This window comes from Haplochromis burtoni, unplaced genomic scaffold, assembly GCF_018398535.1.
Source record: "Haplochromis burtoni strain Fernald_Lab_line unplaced genomic scaffold, NCSU_Asbu1 Contig_32, whole genome shotgun sequence".
In the NCBI taxonomy this organism is placed as follows: Eukaryota; Metazoa; Chordata; class Actinopteri; order Cichliformes; family Cichlidae; genus Haplochromis; species Haplochromis burtoni.
Genome location: NW_024582393.1, coordinates 2,891,208 through 2,909,153, shown reverse-complemented (window position 1 = coordinate 2,909,153; position 17,946 = coordinate 2,891,208). Strand labels below are relative to the sequence as shown.

Genomic DNA, 17,946 nt, shown 5'->3' with positions numbered 1-17,946 from the left:
AAAAAAAAAAAAGGAAACAAACAAACAAACAATCCAGCTTAGCTCTAATCACTCTGGAACAAACACCTCTTTACTAAAGCTCCTCAAATTGCCAACCAATGCAACTCACCCGTAATGTGAACTTGAACTTGAAGGGAGGTCCCTCAAAGAAGGAGGCACAGGTGTCGTCACTGGCAGTGGCAAGGCGGTAAGGGCGCTTCTGCCTTATGTCTACACTGTTAATTAATTTTGAGTGGCCAGAAACCTCTCCCACTGATGAGCCAGAGTCCCACAGGAACACTGCCCCAAACCTACAATGACAAGTGAACACCGATACAGTTGATCCAGGTTTGAATTAGAGGAAGAAAGATACGTGCTAGAAGGTTTCGATTTCCTGCACAATAGTGATGCAAACAGTTCTTTTTATAATAAAAACAATTAATAAATAACATTGGTCCTGCAAGTGCACAAACATATCACCTTGATATCTAAAGCAAACAGTGAGTTTGTGCCACGTGGGAATAAATCAGTGTGAACGCTGTAAGAGAAGTTTCTCATGAGACAGTTACCATGGTTGATTTTAAACTACGAATCAATTTGTAGCCAGTGTAGCGCCCAAAAATAAATAAATAAAAAATCCTGACACTCACTTCTCTCGTCCGTCCCCAACAACAGCAAGCCTCTTGCTGTCCTCTGTCCATGCAATGTCCTTCACCTTCCCTGAAATTGGGGTGTACTCATACTTGAGCATGTGTTCCTTCTGGGTGGTGTCCCAGATACGGATCTTTCCTGATGCATCTAACGGATATAAAAGCAACATGATTACATAGCAGTCACATTATTGTGGCAACTATGAGAATACACAGTTTTACCAGGATTTTTGCAGTGGCTACTGATAAAATGTGACTTGACCTTCATTATGGTCCAAACTCTACACAAAATCTGACAAATCCATTTAAAAACATGTTTTAATTTAGCACAACTTCTTAAGTAATAACTCACAATGCAAGCTGGAAAAAGTAAATAAAAGTCAATTAACATCATCAAAACCTACTTGGACTCAGATATTTCAGTTAAAGCCTTGTCCCTAAATGTCCACAAATCACAATCTACTCTTCCTAGGAAAAACTGGTTCACGTGCATTGTGTCGTAACAGCAATTTTCATAGGAACTTAGCAAGGAGCATTACAAAAGTGCATGAAATTAGAGGAGATATGCACAATCTGCAGTTTGACAGGATATCAGGATTGTTGCTACACTGTTGGGAGTGAAGATTCTAGAAAGACTACAATATTCATTCAATAAAGTGTAAAAGAACCCAAGGGCAAGGGCAGAACACCATTACAAGAAACAAACAAACCACACAAAGCTTAGATGTTCAGTAACACTACTGGGATAACATTTTGATGCCAAAAAGACAAAAATTGAGCTTGTTTGCAAAACTGGTCCAAGCCCCGAGTCGGCAGAAGGAGTCCAGTTTTTTTCTGCATGCACTGCGAGTGGTTACTGAGTGTCAGAAGCACAGCAGTTTGTGTTTTTTGTTTACTCTAATGGTGTTCATCCCTAATTATGTTTTAGATAAAAATCAGTAAGTTTACAAACTCTTTCTTGCAAATGTTCAAATGTATTTTTCTCTTTTACCTCCAGATGCAATGTAGAATCCACTGGGTGCATACTTCGCAACAGTAACTTGATGGGCATGCTCAGTGTAAATGTCTGCAATAGCTGGGTTCTTTAAAAAAAAAAAAAAAAAAAAAAAAAAACCAAAAATGGAAAGATTAGCTCACAAATGGCAAATAAATAATGAGCATTTTGCCAATTGGTCACTTAAACCCAAACATCTAATCAACAATTAGTGTTGGCGAAGAAAAAAAATAAATACATTTTGGTAAACACTGGTAAACCACAAGCTGAAATCCTTTCCTGAGCTACTTCTAGATTAGGTGCTAACTGACAGCATTATGCTAACAGTAATTGTGCCAGCATGCAACTCAGATTTCAGAGAATATCAAGGGCACAATACTGAACACGCCCAAAAATACTGGGTGTAGCAGGAGGGCAACAAACAAAACCACCCACTAGTAGAGTGAAATGTTGTCTTTGATGTGGCTGCTAGCTTTTGATGCTGTACATTTTATGTGGTCATTACTCTCATTCAGTAGATTCTGTCATAGCCAGTAGATTTGTAAATACAAATGAATAAAATAATCAGCATCATGTTGATACAACTTTAAGATTTTTTCTTTTTAATTACTTCAATGTTCCTGATGATGACACATTTCCCATTGGTGTAGAGGAAGTTGTTGCCTTTGGGATCACCACCGATCACTTTTGCAACTCCCCTCTCCATCTGTGGGAGACTGGCAAACACACGTTCTGAAAAAAGTGAAAATAATAAAATCAAAGATGTGGAAAACATCAATTAATGCACTGCAGACAGGGTTAAACACAAATAGAAAAAGTGTTTCACTGCATATCCTTTATCTGCTGGGAATAAAATCTGCCATTTCAGATAGCAGATTTTATTACTAACAGAAGTGTTCTGTATCAACTAGTCGTTCATTAGTCATCCATAGGACTTAAAGAGGAGCTGGTTTCAGGTACCTTACTGATTATCACAGACACTTTGAGCACACGGCCAAGTCTATTCCTATTGTTCTACCAAGCAGTTTCACCATCCTTATTAAATCCCCTGAACGCAAAGCGTTTTACACATCAACCTTTAAGGAGTGACAAAAATAAAACCTAACTAGATTAAGTTCTTCGGTGCACTTCCTCAAAATTTGGGCCATCATTTTTGACGCCAACTATGTTAGAAAACCAGTAAAAGACAAGTCTGGATTTGTTGCTGATCATTACATGGGTGAATTTTCTACTTTGTAAATTACTAAAGAAAAAAAAATACAAGTAACTGCTTGTAATTGAAGTATTTGCTTTTGTTTAGTTACACATTTTTTTAAGTACAGAGTATCCATTTAGTAAGCTTTATGTTGATGAGTCTTGTTTTATTATAATAATAATAATAATAATAATAATAATAATAATAATAATAATACCGATTTTTATATAATTGCACAAATTATACAGCAATTTCAAATATTAGTATTTAAAATGTTTTATTATAGTTATATTATAAATTTACCAACACTTTGCTTGCCATAATTTTTTACATACCATTGTAATAAACTAAACGAGATATACACTCAGGTCAAAACGCACTAGCACACTTTTGCTTGCTCATAATTGTTTTTGAATACATCACGAGTCAATCCTGCCTTATGCAGTAACTACACGGTTGTAACTTGAATGTGCCTTGAAAGACCAAAAGTAAATAAATAAATCACTGCCATGTTTTCGCCATTTATATTTCCGACTGATTCAATGAGAAAAAAAATGTAGCGTTAAATATGTTAGGACATTCGACCAGCGACAAATGTGTACTTCAGTACTTCCTCGGTGCTTCACTGGCAGACAGCCTCTGTGTGGACATGTCATAACAAAGCAATGGGAGCACAACTATTTCCTGACTGAGGCTAGCAACCTAGCTAACTAAAAAGCCACTGCCTGTGGCATGAAGCGGCTGCACTGAGTGCCAAAACATCTGCACAACACTCCGAGCTATCCAAACACAGGTGTGTACTACACCTGCCAGAATCGTTGCATGAGCGAAGCTTTTTTTTTTGGTCTTTCTTGTGTGGGGTGAAGTGTCAAAATTACGCAGCTATGGGCGAGGCTAGCTAGCTGCTACCTGGATGACTAGCAGATCTGCCGACTAGTGTCACGCGAAGTAAGAGCCTTGTTCCTGTTTTTCCCGCCCTGCTGCTGACACAGAAATGAGACAGACTTACTCAGTTCATACGGCATTTTTTCTCTGCTGCCTCTGGCTTGGCTTTTCTCTTCCAGATGAATGAAACAGTGAAGACAGAAAAGCGCCCGTGGCTTTGCACTACCCTCCCTGATACACAAACACGGAAGCGGGTGCAGCTCTCGCTCTGCCTGGCTTTGCCCATATATAGTAAACTCAGATACCACGCTGAGGCTGTCAGCCAGTAACCGTGCGCTCGAGCTTTGGGGATAAATTTTACCTAAATATGGTCTCTCAGGTTCCAGGGCCAAACTAAAGCCATTCCAAAGCTTCACTAATCAAAATGGCCAGGTTTGCCTCATTTTGAGGCATATCATGTGCTACAGCCAGGTCACAGAGTCTTTTTTAATTTTTAAAAAGATAAACATATAGAAACAACATTTCTAATTCCTCAAAGAATGTTACCCTGTTAGTAAAAAAAATATATATATATAATCCAACTTGTCATGGAATCTAGAAATAGAGTTAAAACTAAAATAAGGAGGTGAGTTTTGCGCAATCATTTGATTGCCTGAGAGGCCTGACTCAGGGTAGTAAAGCTCGCTGTCTGAGACGCACTCCTTTGGGCGCCGTGGATTTGTGATAGCATGAATAACCAAATGAATTGCCCGGAAAGGTAAATGAAGAAAATCTATCTACAGTCACTTGTAACCTGTCTCTTATCTGTAATTCCATAGTGGTGATGTTATAAGCCTGTGCTTATTATTTGCATGAGTGTAGGCACTCACTTGCTTGGAATAGGACTGGGAATCCCCTGACCTATTTATGATGGGTCCATTTGAGAGTGTGGACCTCTGCAGCAGCAGATATAATGTTACAACAATACAGAATTTCAAAACAAAGTAGTCACAGAGCAACATAAGAAAGCTCCGTACGGGGCATGGGAAAATGAACTCATCTGTGTCTTGATGCATTCTCAATTATCCAGGAAAGTAAATCTCCAAAAGTTGATTCTGTTCATCTGGACGTAGCGTTTTGTGGGAGAAACGTTTCGTCACTCATCCAAGTGACTTCTTCAGTCTCAGCTGACTGCAGGTTTCCCCAATCTTATAAACAGTACATTTGCATAATGACTGAAACCAGCCCACTGAGGGAACAATGGGCTGGGAGGTCAGTTCCATAATCATAATTGTGCAAATTCTCATGACCATTGCTCAACAACCACTGACCAAAACCCACTGATCAAAACCCACTGATCAATGGCCACGAGTACCATTCACAGAGAGTTGGGGAATGGCTGCAATCACAGCATTGTAAGATGGCGAAAGATGTACCCTTAGGCCCCCTCCTCGATTCAGAGATGGTCTTTCCCTTTTCACGTAAATGGCCTCCTTGACTCCGCGCTCAAACCAGCGTTCCTCCCTGTCCAGGATTTGTACATCCTTATCATTGAAAGAGTGTCCACTGGCCTGTAGGTGTAAATAGACTGCAGAGTCCTGGCGAGGTAGCTCTTCTGTGTTGTGCCGTCCGCTTCGCCAGAGGTTGTTTGGTTTCCCCGATGTATAAATTCTGGCAATCCTCCTGGCACTTAACAGCGTACACTATGTTACTCTGTGTCGGGGGACCCGATCCTTGGGGTGGACCAATTTTTGGCGCAGCTTGTTTTGGGGTTTAAAAGCCACAGAGACTCGGTGTTTAGAAAAAATGTGTCTCAACTGTTCCGATACTCCTGATACATAAGGGATCACTACAGGTTTTCGCTTGGGCAGCGGTTGTCCTTCTCTCCTGGATCGGCTGGAGCTTTCTTTAGGTGCCTTTCCAGCTTTGACAAAAGTCCAAAAATTGGTCCACCCCAAGGATCGGGTCCCCCGACACAGAGTAACATAGTGTACGCTGTTAAGTGCCAGGAGGATTGCCAGGATTTATACATCGGGGAAACCAAACAACCTCTGGCGAAGCGGACGGCACAACACAGAAGAGCTACCTCGCCAGGACTCTGCAGTCTATTTACACCTACAGGCCAGTGGACACTCTTTCAATGATAAGGATGTACAAATCCTGGACAGGGAGGAATGCTGGTTTGAGCACGGAGTCAAGGAGGCATTTATGTGAAAAGGGAAAGACCATCTCTGAATCGAGGAGGGGGCCTAAGGGTACATCTTTCGCCATCTTACAATGCTGTGATTGCAGCCATTCCCCAACTCTCTGTGAATGGTACTCGTGGCCATTGATCAGTGGGTTTTGGTCAGTGGTTGTTGATCAATGGTCATGAGAATTTGCATAATTATGATTAAGGAACTGACCTCCCAGCCATTGTTGGTTTCAGTCATTATGCAAATGTACTGTTTATAAGGTTGGGGAAACCTGCAGTCAGCTGAGACTGAAGAAGTCACTTGGATGAGTGACAAAACATTTCTCCCACAAAACGCTACGTCCAGATGAACAGAATCAACTTTTGGAGAACTCATCTGTGTAATTTTGGTCTGAGCATATGATGTGTCCTCTCCCAGGACATTTTAATCAACACACAAATCCTTTATTGCATTCTGGTGATGTTTCTTTTTAATAATGAGAGGGTCATGTTGAGGGCCCCAAGCTCCAACTCAACTCAATGACAGCTCTGTCAGGATCACCTTAATTGAGGGGGTCGTTCAAGTTCAAATTCTCATGTTTGAAATGTTTTTTCTAACACTCTGTTTTTTTTTTCTGTTTTCTGCTAATTTCATTTATTTATTTATGTATTTCTTTCAGACTGGCAATGTGATAGCACTGTGACATGTAAGGTGAGAACCAGGTTTGAGTACCATCTGGTTTATGGAAATTGGTCTCCCCGTGGAGTAAGCGGTAGTTTCACGTTCTCCCCTGCAGGTGGCGCCATTGTCCCATTATTACCCCTCCACCACAGAAGAAGTAGCCCAGTTGCTTTGTGCCTGTGACGATGGCGGTCGTCTTGAGGGGAAGTTTAGTAACGTTGTTCAAGGTGAGAGCACAAATTATGTTGACGGGCTTTTTGTGTAAATAGAAAAAAAATGGCTGCTTTAGTCATATTTCATATAAACGCAGCAAAGAGACGTTTACGCACTGAGTGTTGTCATGTGTTTCTTACGTGAATGCTAACCATCGTGAGCTTCGTGGACGTCTGCATTACTGATAGAACGATTCTGAAGTGTGTTTCCGTATCTGGAATTATTTTGCTGGACATAGTTCTCGGTTTGTTTTATTTGTCAGTAGATACGCGCCTTAATAAGACATCCTCGTTAATTGAGAAGGTCAGCTAAATTAGCTTAGCCTCCCAGCCTGTGTCAGTTAACCGTGTCAGTAACCTCCCTGTCCTTAGCGAACCGTTAGTTGCTGCTACTCGTGGGGCTAATCACAAGCTTAGAGACTTGAAGCGAGCAACTCAGACAAGGTTTAGTTTTCAGTCAGATTTCTAGGTGTCAGTAAGAGTGCAAATATATTCAGTGTCTTACTTTAACTTGTAAGATTGCAGAGTTGGCCTTTTAACTTGTTGCCTACAGGTAAGATGCGGGTGAGGGTGATAATCATTCAGGATCACCTTGAAATATACAAACCGGTGACAAAATAAATGAAGAGGACGACAACATAAAGTCTCTTATTAATAGATGCTGGGGCAACACCAGGACAGTTTTACCATGCATTGCTACTGATTCCTAAAGTCTCAGGAACTCTTCCTGGATGGAAAACCACTTTTTCCCCATTGTGGTCGCGCAGAGTGCTGTTTTACCTGTCGATCCAAAACCTCCCTTAGGGTTTTCAGCTGTTGACTGACCATTATTCTCAACGACAATTTTTCATACCACTAAGTAATAAATTTCTCATAGATCCAAATGCAGATGTAACATTGAAACATTAGTACTAGCCAGTACAGAGCCAGTAAAAAAAATGTCTTTAGCACAGTGCGAAGCTTGTGTCACAGGGATTATTTATACATATACTGATTTGAATATTTGGACAGATGTAATCTGTGGATCAACTATGACTCCAAGAAGAAATCTCCTCCCCATTCTTTTTGTCTTGGTGGTCAGCAGACAGTAACATCTTCTGATGTTGTAGTGTACTAGTTAACACAATTCACCTAACAAGCCAAAGATTCCGTCAGGAAGGGCATCTGACCTAAAAATCCGTTGAGCTACCCATTGTTGCACGAAAGTTGCTGCTGCTTCTGATTTGCTGATTGAAGCATAAATTCCCATTAACAGTATATGGATGGCAGAAAATAAGGATGGCATAACCTGGCTTGTTTGAGACCGATGCGCCTGCCATCTTTGCTCAAACAATGATCTACAAAGACTTCATCTTTCAAAGTCACCAACACCTTTTCTTATTGCCATTTTCTATTAATACAGAATCACCTGGGCCTGCTTAAAATATTCATATATGCCTCCAAACCTGATTGGAGTTGTGTTATATAGTGCACCAGTGTGGAAACATCTGCATTTGTTGTTTCTTTATTTACGCAGATTTTTTTTTCTCATTTATTTGTCTGTGTGTATTTACCGGTACACAAAATCCCCTACTGACATCTTCCCTTATAAAATGCATCTAGGCATCATCCTGAATAGCAATATGCATGAAATTACTATAATATTAGGTGAAATGTAATTTATAATATTATATACAGTGTTGTACCCTCATTCTCTCTTTCTGACTAAAACATGCTTCTCATAAAGTTGGGCTCATGTCATGACATGGTGAAATGAGTGAAATAGGAAAAGACATTCCTGCTACACAAAGTTGTTCTCACTTGGTGTTTTTTCTAACAAATGTCTGAACACAGGCGCATTCCCCCAACATTGTTTTATTCCGATAATTTCTAAATGTTTTTATGTTTCAAAATCTTGAACAGATTTTTGTATATACACGCTGGGGGGTCAGAAGCTGTAACAAGCAAACATTGAATGTAACAGATGTAGACAAGTGATTCTGGTGTTGCTTGTTATCAAAAAAGTTCTTTTTGACCAATTGGACACTAACAGACCTCTGACCAATGATCAATGACCAATAATAGTCTTGCTTCAAGTAGGCTAGCTGCTCTATTAACTTCTCTTAGGTCCTAAAAAGTTACCACAAAATGTATAATGTAGGTGCACTGTTTGGTATATGTGCAAATTATATATATATATGTAGTATATCTGTCTACAAGCCCATAATAGTTGAGACTCATTGATATACTCAGTGGACTTATATTATCTACCAGTCTGTTGGTATCATCATGTATAACAACTGATTAAAACAATTAAAACTGTAAATAGGCTGGAGAAACACCATTCAATGATGTTATAATTGTTGACATTGTATATGTTGCCCACAAGAAGACACTCTGCAGCTTCCCAGTTGGAACAATCCGTTGATCCAAACTAACTTGGGCAGAGTTGAGCTTAAATGACTATATAAACAAACATAAATAGATTTAATTAACATGAATCTGTTGTATGTGTCTGAAAGGGAAAAAAATTCTGCAGTTGAGCTCTCGATATTAGGGTTTTCAATGTGTTGATAAGTAATACTATTAGAGAGTAGATATATGGGTTTATAGTATACTGCAGTGTTCTTTGTAATACTGTACCTAGTAAGTGTACCTTTGTTTCCCTCCTTCAGGGCCTGGTCGGTTCCAGGTGTCCACAGTTGGCCTCTCGTCCACTGAGTGTATCTGCTGGTCTCTGTAGTCCAGAAACACCACCGGCCCGTGCTGATGCTATCTTTAAAGTCACAATGGTGCCAGGGGATGGAGTAGGACCTGAACTAATGACTGCTGTAAAGGAAGTTTTTAAGGTACATTTACATAAGATTGACGATGGACTCATAACTGCTTTTTATCCTTATACCAAACATGTTGTCTTCAGTATATAAGGTTTACTGATGATAGAAAATAATAGGGAACTTTTGACAAAAAATACATGTACAGATTAATTTTTTTTCTCTGTCTGGTCCGATTTTTTACATTTTTCTTATATTAAATGTTAAGAAGCTCCTTTTTCATCTCGTTGTGTTTTACAAATAATCTCCTTGCTTTACTTTTTCTAAGAAATCATTTTAAATATGGTGCTTAATGTTAAAGTAAAATAGTGCACTAAAACTGAGTAAGATTGTCATTCTTTATGTTGATTTGTGATTTTTTTTTTTTTTAAGAATGATTTTTTTTTTCTTCCCATTTTTCTGAAGGCAGGTGATGTCCCAGTAGAATTTGAGGAATTCCACATGAGTGAAGTGCAGAACATGGCCAGCGAGGAAAAACTGGAACAAGTGTTGACCTCTATGAAGAGCAACAGAGTTGCCATTAAAGGTAGTCTTATTTCCTTTAATTCTTTGATTTTTCTCTCACAAAAAAATTGAATCCAATAACAAAAAGCTGATTTAAATGGCTGCACTGAAGTAGTCTGAACTGCAGTGTATTTAGGCTTTAACATGTTGGGGCACGTTACCTTATTTAGGAAAGATTCACACACCCATGGAATTCAAAGGCGAGCTGGCTTCATATGAGATGAGATTAAGGTAAATGACCAAATAAAAAATTGTGTGTTATTATTTGCATATGTCACGTTTAAAAATAACTCTACATCCGTCCACTCCCCAGGCGCAAGCTGGACCTGTTTGCTAATGTAGTTCATGTAAACAGCCTGCCAGGCTACAGCACTCGTCACAACAACCTGGACCTAGTCATCATCCGTGAGCAGACTGAGGGGGAGTACAGCTCCCTAGAGCATGAGGTAAACAGTACTCTTACTCACTGCAATCAGAGCGTAAACAGCAGTTTTACACCCACCTGCAAATATACTGGAAGGTTTGTTTAAGGGTTTTGAAAGAAGCCTTAAACTGGGCATCAGAATATAGTTAAGTCACAGAAATACAGATTAAGCCAGATTTTGATTTGTCCTTTACTTATATTGTGGTTCTTTAACTCTCCTATTTATTCATTTTAATATGAAACCTAGTTTACAGCATGATTATTTACACTTAGACCTCAAAGACGGTCTACAGTCAGGTTATTTGGGAGATTGTTGTTTATAGAACATAATGTATGTGTTCATTTTCTTGCATGATTCTTCGGCAAAATATATTTAACCATATGTTGTCATCCTCTTGTGTTTTCCAGAGTGTAACAGGTGTGATTGAATGTCTGAAGATCATCACCAGAGAGAAGTCACGCCGCATCGCCAAGTTTGCCTTTGACTATGCTACCAAGAAAGGGCGAAACAAGGTCACTGCTGTTCACAAAGCTAACATCATGTGGGTATTTTTTTTTCTTTTACAGGCAGCTTTGTCTTTGTTATTGTCTTATTTTGAAACCATGTACCTCCATTAAGGCTAAAAATTAGCATTACAGTAACTCGTTTCCTCGTGTCTTATTTCAGGAAACTCGGTGATGGCCTGTTTCTGCAGAGCTGTGCAGAGGTGGCACAGCTGTACCCCAAAATCAAATATGAGAACATCATCATTGATAACTGTTGTATGCAGGTATAAACAGACTTGCAGTTCCTTCCCTTTGCCTTATTATTATTGTTCTTATTATCCATTACCATTCAGATTAAATAAGTGAATGCTGTCTTTTATTCCTAATTGTATATTTATAACTTAGCGTTTGCTAGAAGTGCTCCATTAAAAAAAAAAAATAGAATAACTGAAGACGTGCACTTTGATTTCACTGCAGTAAATGACCATAGCTGAGCACCGCTGATTCAGGCTTAAATTTGTCATTGTATTATTCTTCTGCAGCTGGTGCAAAACCCATACCAGTTTGACGTGCTGGTGATGCCTAACCTGTACGGTAACATTATTGACAATCTAGCAGCAGGGTTGGTTGGAGGAGCAGGAGTTGTTCCTGGGGAAAGCTACAGTGCAGAATATGCTGTTTTTGAGACTGTGAGTTTCCAAAACCTCTCGCTTGTTTGTCTTTTTGTTTTGTTTTTTTCCTTGTCCTGATTTTACTTAAAAGCCTATACTTTCCCTTTTTGTATTACTGTATTATTATTGTTTTTCTCTGAACAAAACAGTGGTGTTTACAGCATGACGAACGGTAAAAACGGCGTTTTCTACAGACAACTCTAGCAAACACTTTCCGCTTGCGAGTGAAAAAAGAAAAAGAAAAAACACCCCTTCCCTATTGGTGTTAGAGTTTACCATGTCAGCCAATCAAAAAATGAAAAGGCAACATGTGACATTTGGTTGTTTAGGGAGAAGGGGAAGTTTTTAGGAGTGACACCGGAGACAGAAAGTGGGCGAGCGAAAGACAGAGAGAGCGAGTTTTCATATGTGAGACATTAGTGACGTTTAGCGTGTTTGGAGGCTGTAGTTAGTGTGCTGTGTAGTTATTGTTTTTTATTATGTGTCAGTTAGACTGCTGAATTTTATATTTGCTCTAAAAAAGCCGTCAAAGGCAGATTCCAGTGTAAACGCTGTTCCCACATGGAAAACTGGACTGATGCACCTCCTGCTGTCAGATCTGCAGGGTTTAGGCCTTTGGTGTTCTCCTCTGTCTTATACTGAACACAAACTACATTTTTTGGACTGGCACAAATAATTTGTGTGTCTTCTTATTTGATGCAGAACACCTGATTGTTCTGTAAATAGACTTAAATGGTTATATAAAAAACGTCTGAGGCCTTGGCTGCATTTTTAGGTAAATAGTACCATATAACTTTGTTGTTTGCAAAACTTGTGCATAATTTTTAGAAATGTACAATTTCTATTTGTATTTCAAGTTATGAAAATGATTCGTTAAACATGTTTGTGGGTTTTACAGTAAAAAATATAACTTTTCTACTCGGATTTGGAATTGTTTGTCTGAATTTAGATCCACTGTGCTAATATAGTATACCAAAATGAAAAAAATAACTCAAATTTCAGATATTTGAGGTTGTGCTGAAAATAATGATACCAAACAAGGCAAGAAAAACATATTTTAAAGGTGAAATATAGAGGTAAAATCAAAAGTAGTCAAAAACGGCCAGTTATACCCTGGACCCCAGAGGGTTAATGGACTGTTGGTTTCTCTGCCCAGATCCTTATACTGCAGTTTTTCATTTCTCGTATCATTTTTTTCTTTTTCAGGGTGCACGCCACCCATTTGCACAAGCTGTTGGAAGGAACATTGCAAACCCCACAGCCATGCTGCTCAGTGCTGCTAACATGCTCAGGCACCTCAAGTGAGTCACCTTCTACATGTTTTTTCATTATGAGTATATCAAATTTTACACAATAGCCTCAAATTGTCTGTCCTAACCCAATATAATCATCAAGATCTTAAACAACCTCAGGCAGCTCTGTTTGTCTGAATGCAGACATGTGTCTGGTCACCTGTTCATTGTGATTATATTGTGTTGCAGTCTGGAATACCATTCTCAAATGGTGTCAGATGCTGTCAAGAGGGTCATAAAACAGGGCAAGGTAAGTGTTAGCTCTGCCCAGTCTGTGCTGCATGCAGGCTTTGAATGATAAGACCACCACTATGGTATATAAATCCAGAAGCATTAACATTATTAACACCAAAAGAGCTGCTTTTTCTGTATGTTTTACTTCCACTTTTTCAGTACCTCTAACAGAGTAAAATAACAGCTGATAGCTCTGCAATATGTGGGCAAATAAAGTCAGACTTGTATATTCTAAATCTGTGATCTTGGTATTGTGGGTCAATAACTGCTGTCTTTGTGTACACAAAGTCTCAAAGAGAACCTCTAAAGAAAATGGTGATAGAAACGTAATGTAAATCATTGATTACATTACACTTGCCTTAGATCAGCTTGCCTTAGAGCTCTGCCTTGCAGTCTAAGGCCAACAACATCATCTTAAATCTCAGTAGTTCTTGGCCTACAAATAACTCATCCTAACTGTTTGTATACTATACCATAGTGTGTTAAAGAGCCTTTGAATTCCTACTTTTAAGTCACTCTTAGCTCCTCTCTTTCAGTGCCTTCCTTGCTTAATTTTGTCCCTCTTTTACATGTTCAGGATTGTATGGGTTTGTTAACAAAATTATGTCGTAAATTCCTTTTTAAACTATTTTGGACTAAAAAGCTGCATCTGCTCTGTACTGAAACTAACATGCACTGACACAAACATGCACATGAAGTTGGTCAGACTTTGTCCCCTAGATGATGATAATAAACACCAGCTTGCAGGGTAGTTTATCATTAAATTATTATTATTTTTATTATTACACTGTCTGAATGCTCATTTTCTCCCATCTGCTTTAATTTCCTCCACCTCCTTGTACCCCATTGCCATCTGTTTGTGTGTGTATACATTTGTGTGTTTGTGCAAATTCCAGGTACGGACACGAGACCTTGGCGGATACTGTACCACTACTGATTTTGTGCATGCTGTTGTGGAAAACCTGCGTCACCGACCCATTTACTAAGATATTTCATCATAGACCTCGCTGACTGACTCCTTTTTCCCTAAATCTGGACGTTGTTCTTAACATGGTCTGGATGCATGTTAAGACACCCTCCCCACCCACCCACCCCAAATGCCAGCTCACTGAGAGCTGTACTATACATTTCTGACATAAGTTGCATCATAATGACATTAGTTCTGCTGGCTTGCTTGTAGATCCTCTTCCGTTAAGCTTTGACATCTGTTGATTTGGGATTAAAAAGTATACCTCATGATGTTTTGCATCACACAGCTAGACCTCCTGTTTCCTGTATTCATGCAGTCTCCTCTGCCCTCACAATCTTTTGTCCATTTGCATCTTTTTGTTTTTGGAGTTTTGAACTGATGAGTTCATAAAGACGATTTCTTCGCACATTGTGGGAAACGCATCTTTCTTTTTTTTTTCCACTTTTATTATTTAAATGTTTCTTCCTGTCGGTCTCGCATTTCATTGGAAACTTGCTGTAAAGTCACCAGAGTCTTTTAAAAAGTTTGTATCGCCTTTTTTCAGAATTGGTCTAAAAACTAACTGTAACTCAGTAACAGTACAACGCTGCTACAAATTACTGCACATTTAAATAAAACTGTAATTTCATTATTGCAGCACTATAAATTCAACTATTGGTGCTGGGATTTCCTGTTCACTGTAACCTGGCGTAATTAAAAACATAATTGGCAGCTGTTGGGGAAACTGATATGAAAGATCAGTATCTTTGTGCATCAAAAAAAATTTAATGGCAGCATTAGCTTGCATTAGCCATTCACAATCAAAGTCACCATAGTTGTAGCATGTAGTTTATTAAAAAGAGTTATTTAAGCACATAGCAGAAGAATTTGTTACATGATTATACAGAAATCAGCCATAACATTAAAAACATTAATATTATTTGGATCCTTACTGTGGTGCTGCTCCAAGCGCTGAACATCAGGTTGTGGGCATGGGACTTGTCCTGTGGTGTCTGACTTGGATGCTCACAAAGGTTCCTTTGATTTGTTTTGGTGTGATGCAGTGTAGTCAGGGAGAGGCTGCTGCTGTCAGGGAGTGTTGTCACCTTGGAAGGGTGTGCCTCTTCTGTAAAAATGTTGGTGGGAAGCAACAAATACAACCTCCCAACAAATGCCCTCACAGCACATTGATCAATGTAATTTACATTTTAATTGGTTTTGATGTTTTTGCTGATTGCTGTATGGTATTTCCTGGTTTAGTCTTCCTTCTTTTTTTTAACCACCATAAAGTCAGCACAGTTATAACTGCTACACTAAGGTTCAATCATCCTGTCCATCTCGCTTTTGGTACCATTTTGCATCAATTTGAAATGGAAGCTTGCTCACCAAAAATAAAAAAAATACCTTTTCGGTATACAGTGTTTGTGTGTTGACCTTTGACCCAAGTTCCCCAGTAAAAGCAATATCATGTGCCTTTAGCCAGCATTTAAATATTTCAACAAACCAAGAGTTTCACTCATAGTGAACAACAACAACGTGATCTTTCCTGGATCATTAAAATACACTGAAATACTGTATATGGTCATTTGATGTGTTTTAAATCCAAACCTGGACTGGTACTTGAAATAATGTGGGGCCAGAAAAAGAGAGGAAAGTTCAACTGATGCTTTTTTTTTTCTTTTCATATCATCATTCACACTGTGTTCATTCTGTGAGTACTGCTTTCAAAGGCTCTCTAACATGCTGACCGTGATACAGAATGTGGACATGTGTTTCTGCAGCTGTGCATATAATAACGTGCTGTCCTTATGTTTGCAACAGGTGCGCACTGCAGATCTGGGGGGCTATGCAACAAGCAACGAGTTCACCCGTGCTGTCATTGCTAACCTGTCGGTCTGAGCATTATGTTTGCAGATCTGTCAGCTGCTGAATCGCACACATTTTTAATTAACTTCCTGTCTTACACGCTTGTACGCACAGTACAGCCCTATCCCCCTACATTCTACACGCAGTGCCCTTCTTATCAGAGCAAAATGCAAATGAAATACATTGTCCACAATGTTTTATTTTTGCTGTTTTAAAGTTGATATTTAAACACTTAACGTTGCATCCAATAAAAAAAAAGTGGATTGGTGATATTTTTTCTTTTTTTTTATGGTGCAAAACTTATAATGCTGTTACACTATTTCACACCACTTCCTGACATTCTACTGCCTTGCATGATACTCTAATTTCTACTTAATGATTTTATGTGTGGACATTAACCGGAAGTCACAACACAACGTATGTATATACGTATAAAACAAAGACAAAAACATGTAAAATAAATAAACGGACAAAAAGAGAAAGGAAGAAGGCGACCGTGGCTCAGGGGGTTGGGAATCGCATCTGTAACCGGAAGGTCGCCGGTTCGATCCCTGGGCTCTCTGTCCTGGTCGTTGTGTCCTTGGGCAAGACACTTTACCCTACTTGCCTACTGGTGTTGGCCAGAGGGGCCGATGGCGCGATATGGCAGCCTCGCTTCTGTCAGTCTGCCCCAGGGCAACTGTAGCTTGCCTCCACCAGTGTGTGAATGTGAGAGTGAATGAATAGTGGCATTGTAAAGCGCTTTGGGTGCCTTGAAAAGCGCTATATAAATCCAATCCATCATTATATTTCAATATTAATAAAGTTTTAACTTAATGCTTCTTCATTTATGCTATATGAATAATAAATAATAAATGGAATATGACATCTTGCGTGCAGTATCCTTGAATGAACATTATGGAAACTAATACGGTGTTATTAAAAGTTTATTATGGCTGATGGCACATGTCACCTCGCATGAGGATCCTAACTCCCTTCCTGTGTCCAAACATATTCATGGTGGTTTTTGGAGAATTTAAATGTTGGTAAAACTGAGTTTTTCTGGCTGTGTTGGGTGTATCATGGGACAGTGTATGCTCCAAGTCCCCAATACCATTAACTAACAGTTCAATATTAAATATATTTTTTGCCTTCATCTATATAAATTATTAATAAATTGTAGGAAATTTTCCAGCTTTCTCTTTACTGCAGAAGGTCGCAAACGAGTTATTACAGGTCAGTTATGTGACTATTTTCAGAGGAATAGTTTATGGATGAATTTTAGTAATAAATTTAAAGCATAGAAGCAGCACTATAATGATGCTTCCTTATGATCTTCTCACACTCAGACAACATCTCTGCCTGGCCTTGTGCTGCTAGATGAGTGCAACATTTCATAACACTGATCACGTGTACCCTGCCTCTTACCTTATGGTAGCCAGGATAGGCTCCAGACATCCCTGCAACCCTGATAAGGATAAGCAGAAGAGGATGGCTGGATGGACTAGAATACACAATTGTGTTTCCAGGAAGTTTTAATTGTAGTTATTTATATATATAAATGATGGTTCTTACACACAAAAGTTAATCACGGAGTTCCACAGGGTTCTGTGCTAGGGCCCAGACTGTTCTCGTTATACATTCTTCACTTTGGAATTAATATTAGAAAATGCTGCATATACAGATGATACCCGATGTTGATACAAATCGTCTGGTTAAACTCCTGGCATGTGTTAAAGATATAAGGGCCAGTAATTTTGTTTTTTCCTCTAGCCCACAGTTTCCTATTGATTATTTTATTAACACATGCTCAAAGAAACACAACAACAGCAAAAACCAATGAAAAATATTTTTTATTAAACTTTCTGAATCTGATGATCATTCCGACTGTTGTAGACAGAAAATGAACTATTTACCCTTTATATGTTACTACTAGTTATTTATTAGTTTCAAAGTGGCTCAGTAAATTATATTTAAAA

At 38.9% G+C, this 17,946-nt stretch overlaps 2 protein-coding genes across 4 annotated transcripts in view; one reads left to right on the top strand and one right to left on the bottom strand.

The window, feature by feature from the left end:
- Positions 1–3,977, bottom strand: part of wdr1 (WD repeat domain 1) — a 10,363-nt gene extending 6,386 nt beyond the window's left edge. The window contains exons 1-5 of the mRNA XM_005918696.3: positions 3,828–3,977; positions 2,234–2,355; positions 1,621–1,711; positions 630–777; positions 110–290 (exon numbers count right to left, since the gene is read on the bottom strand). Of these exons, the coding sequence (XP_005918758.1) occupies positions 110–290; positions 630–777; positions 1,621–1,711; positions 2,234–2,355; positions 3,828–3,843 (558 nt within the window). The 5' untranslated portion in view covers positions 3,844–3,977. The remainder of the gene's footprint in view (positions 1–109; positions 291–629; positions 778–1,620; positions 1,712–2,233; positions 2,356–3,827) is intronic.
- Positions 3,978–6,552: 2,575 nt separating this feature from the next.
- On the top strand, positions 6,553–16,512 carry idh3b (isocitrate dehydrogenase (NAD(+)) 3 non-catalytic subunit beta). Of its 3 annotated transcripts, none has more exons than XM_005918695.3 (12): positions 6,553–6,567; positions 6,653–6,764; positions 9,404–9,577; positions 9,968–10,088; positions 10,237–10,297; positions 10,380–10,512; positions 10,899–11,032; positions 11,158–11,260; positions 11,519–11,665; positions 12,854–12,948; positions 13,129–13,189; positions 15,944–16,512. In XM_005918695.3, the coding sequence occupies exons 2-12, from the start codon at positions 6,723–6,725 to the stop codon at positions 16,019–16,021; spliced, it is 1,149 nt and encodes a 382-aa protein (XP_005918757.1). In that variant the 5' UTR covers positions 6,553–6,567; positions 6,653–6,722; the 3' UTR covers positions 16,022–16,512. The 3 variants fall into 3 exon arrangements, with proteins under 3 accessions (XP_005918757.1, XP_042075362.1, XP_005918756.1); XM_042219428.1 differs by lacking the exon at positions 15,944–16,512 and adding an exon at positions 14,070–15,536; XM_005918694.3 differs by lacking the exons at positions 6,553–6,567; positions 15,944–16,512 and adding an exon at positions 14,070–15,536 and having other exon boundaries at positions 6,638–6,764.
- Positions 16,513–17,946: the final 1,434 nt, after the last annotated feature.

Coding starts and splice junctions, on each gene's coding strand:
- idh3b (XM_042219428.1), top strand. CDS start 6,723: ATGGCGGTCGTCTTGAGGGGAAGTTTAGTAACGTTGTTCAAG. Junction 10,089..10,236: donor CAACAGAGTTGCCATTAAAG/GTAGTCTTATTT, acceptor TACCTTATTTAG/GAAAGATTCACACACCCATG. Junction 10,513..10,898: donor ACAGCTCCCTAGAGCATGAG/GTAAACAGTACT, acceptor TGTGTTTTCCAG/AGTGTAACAGGTGTGATTGA.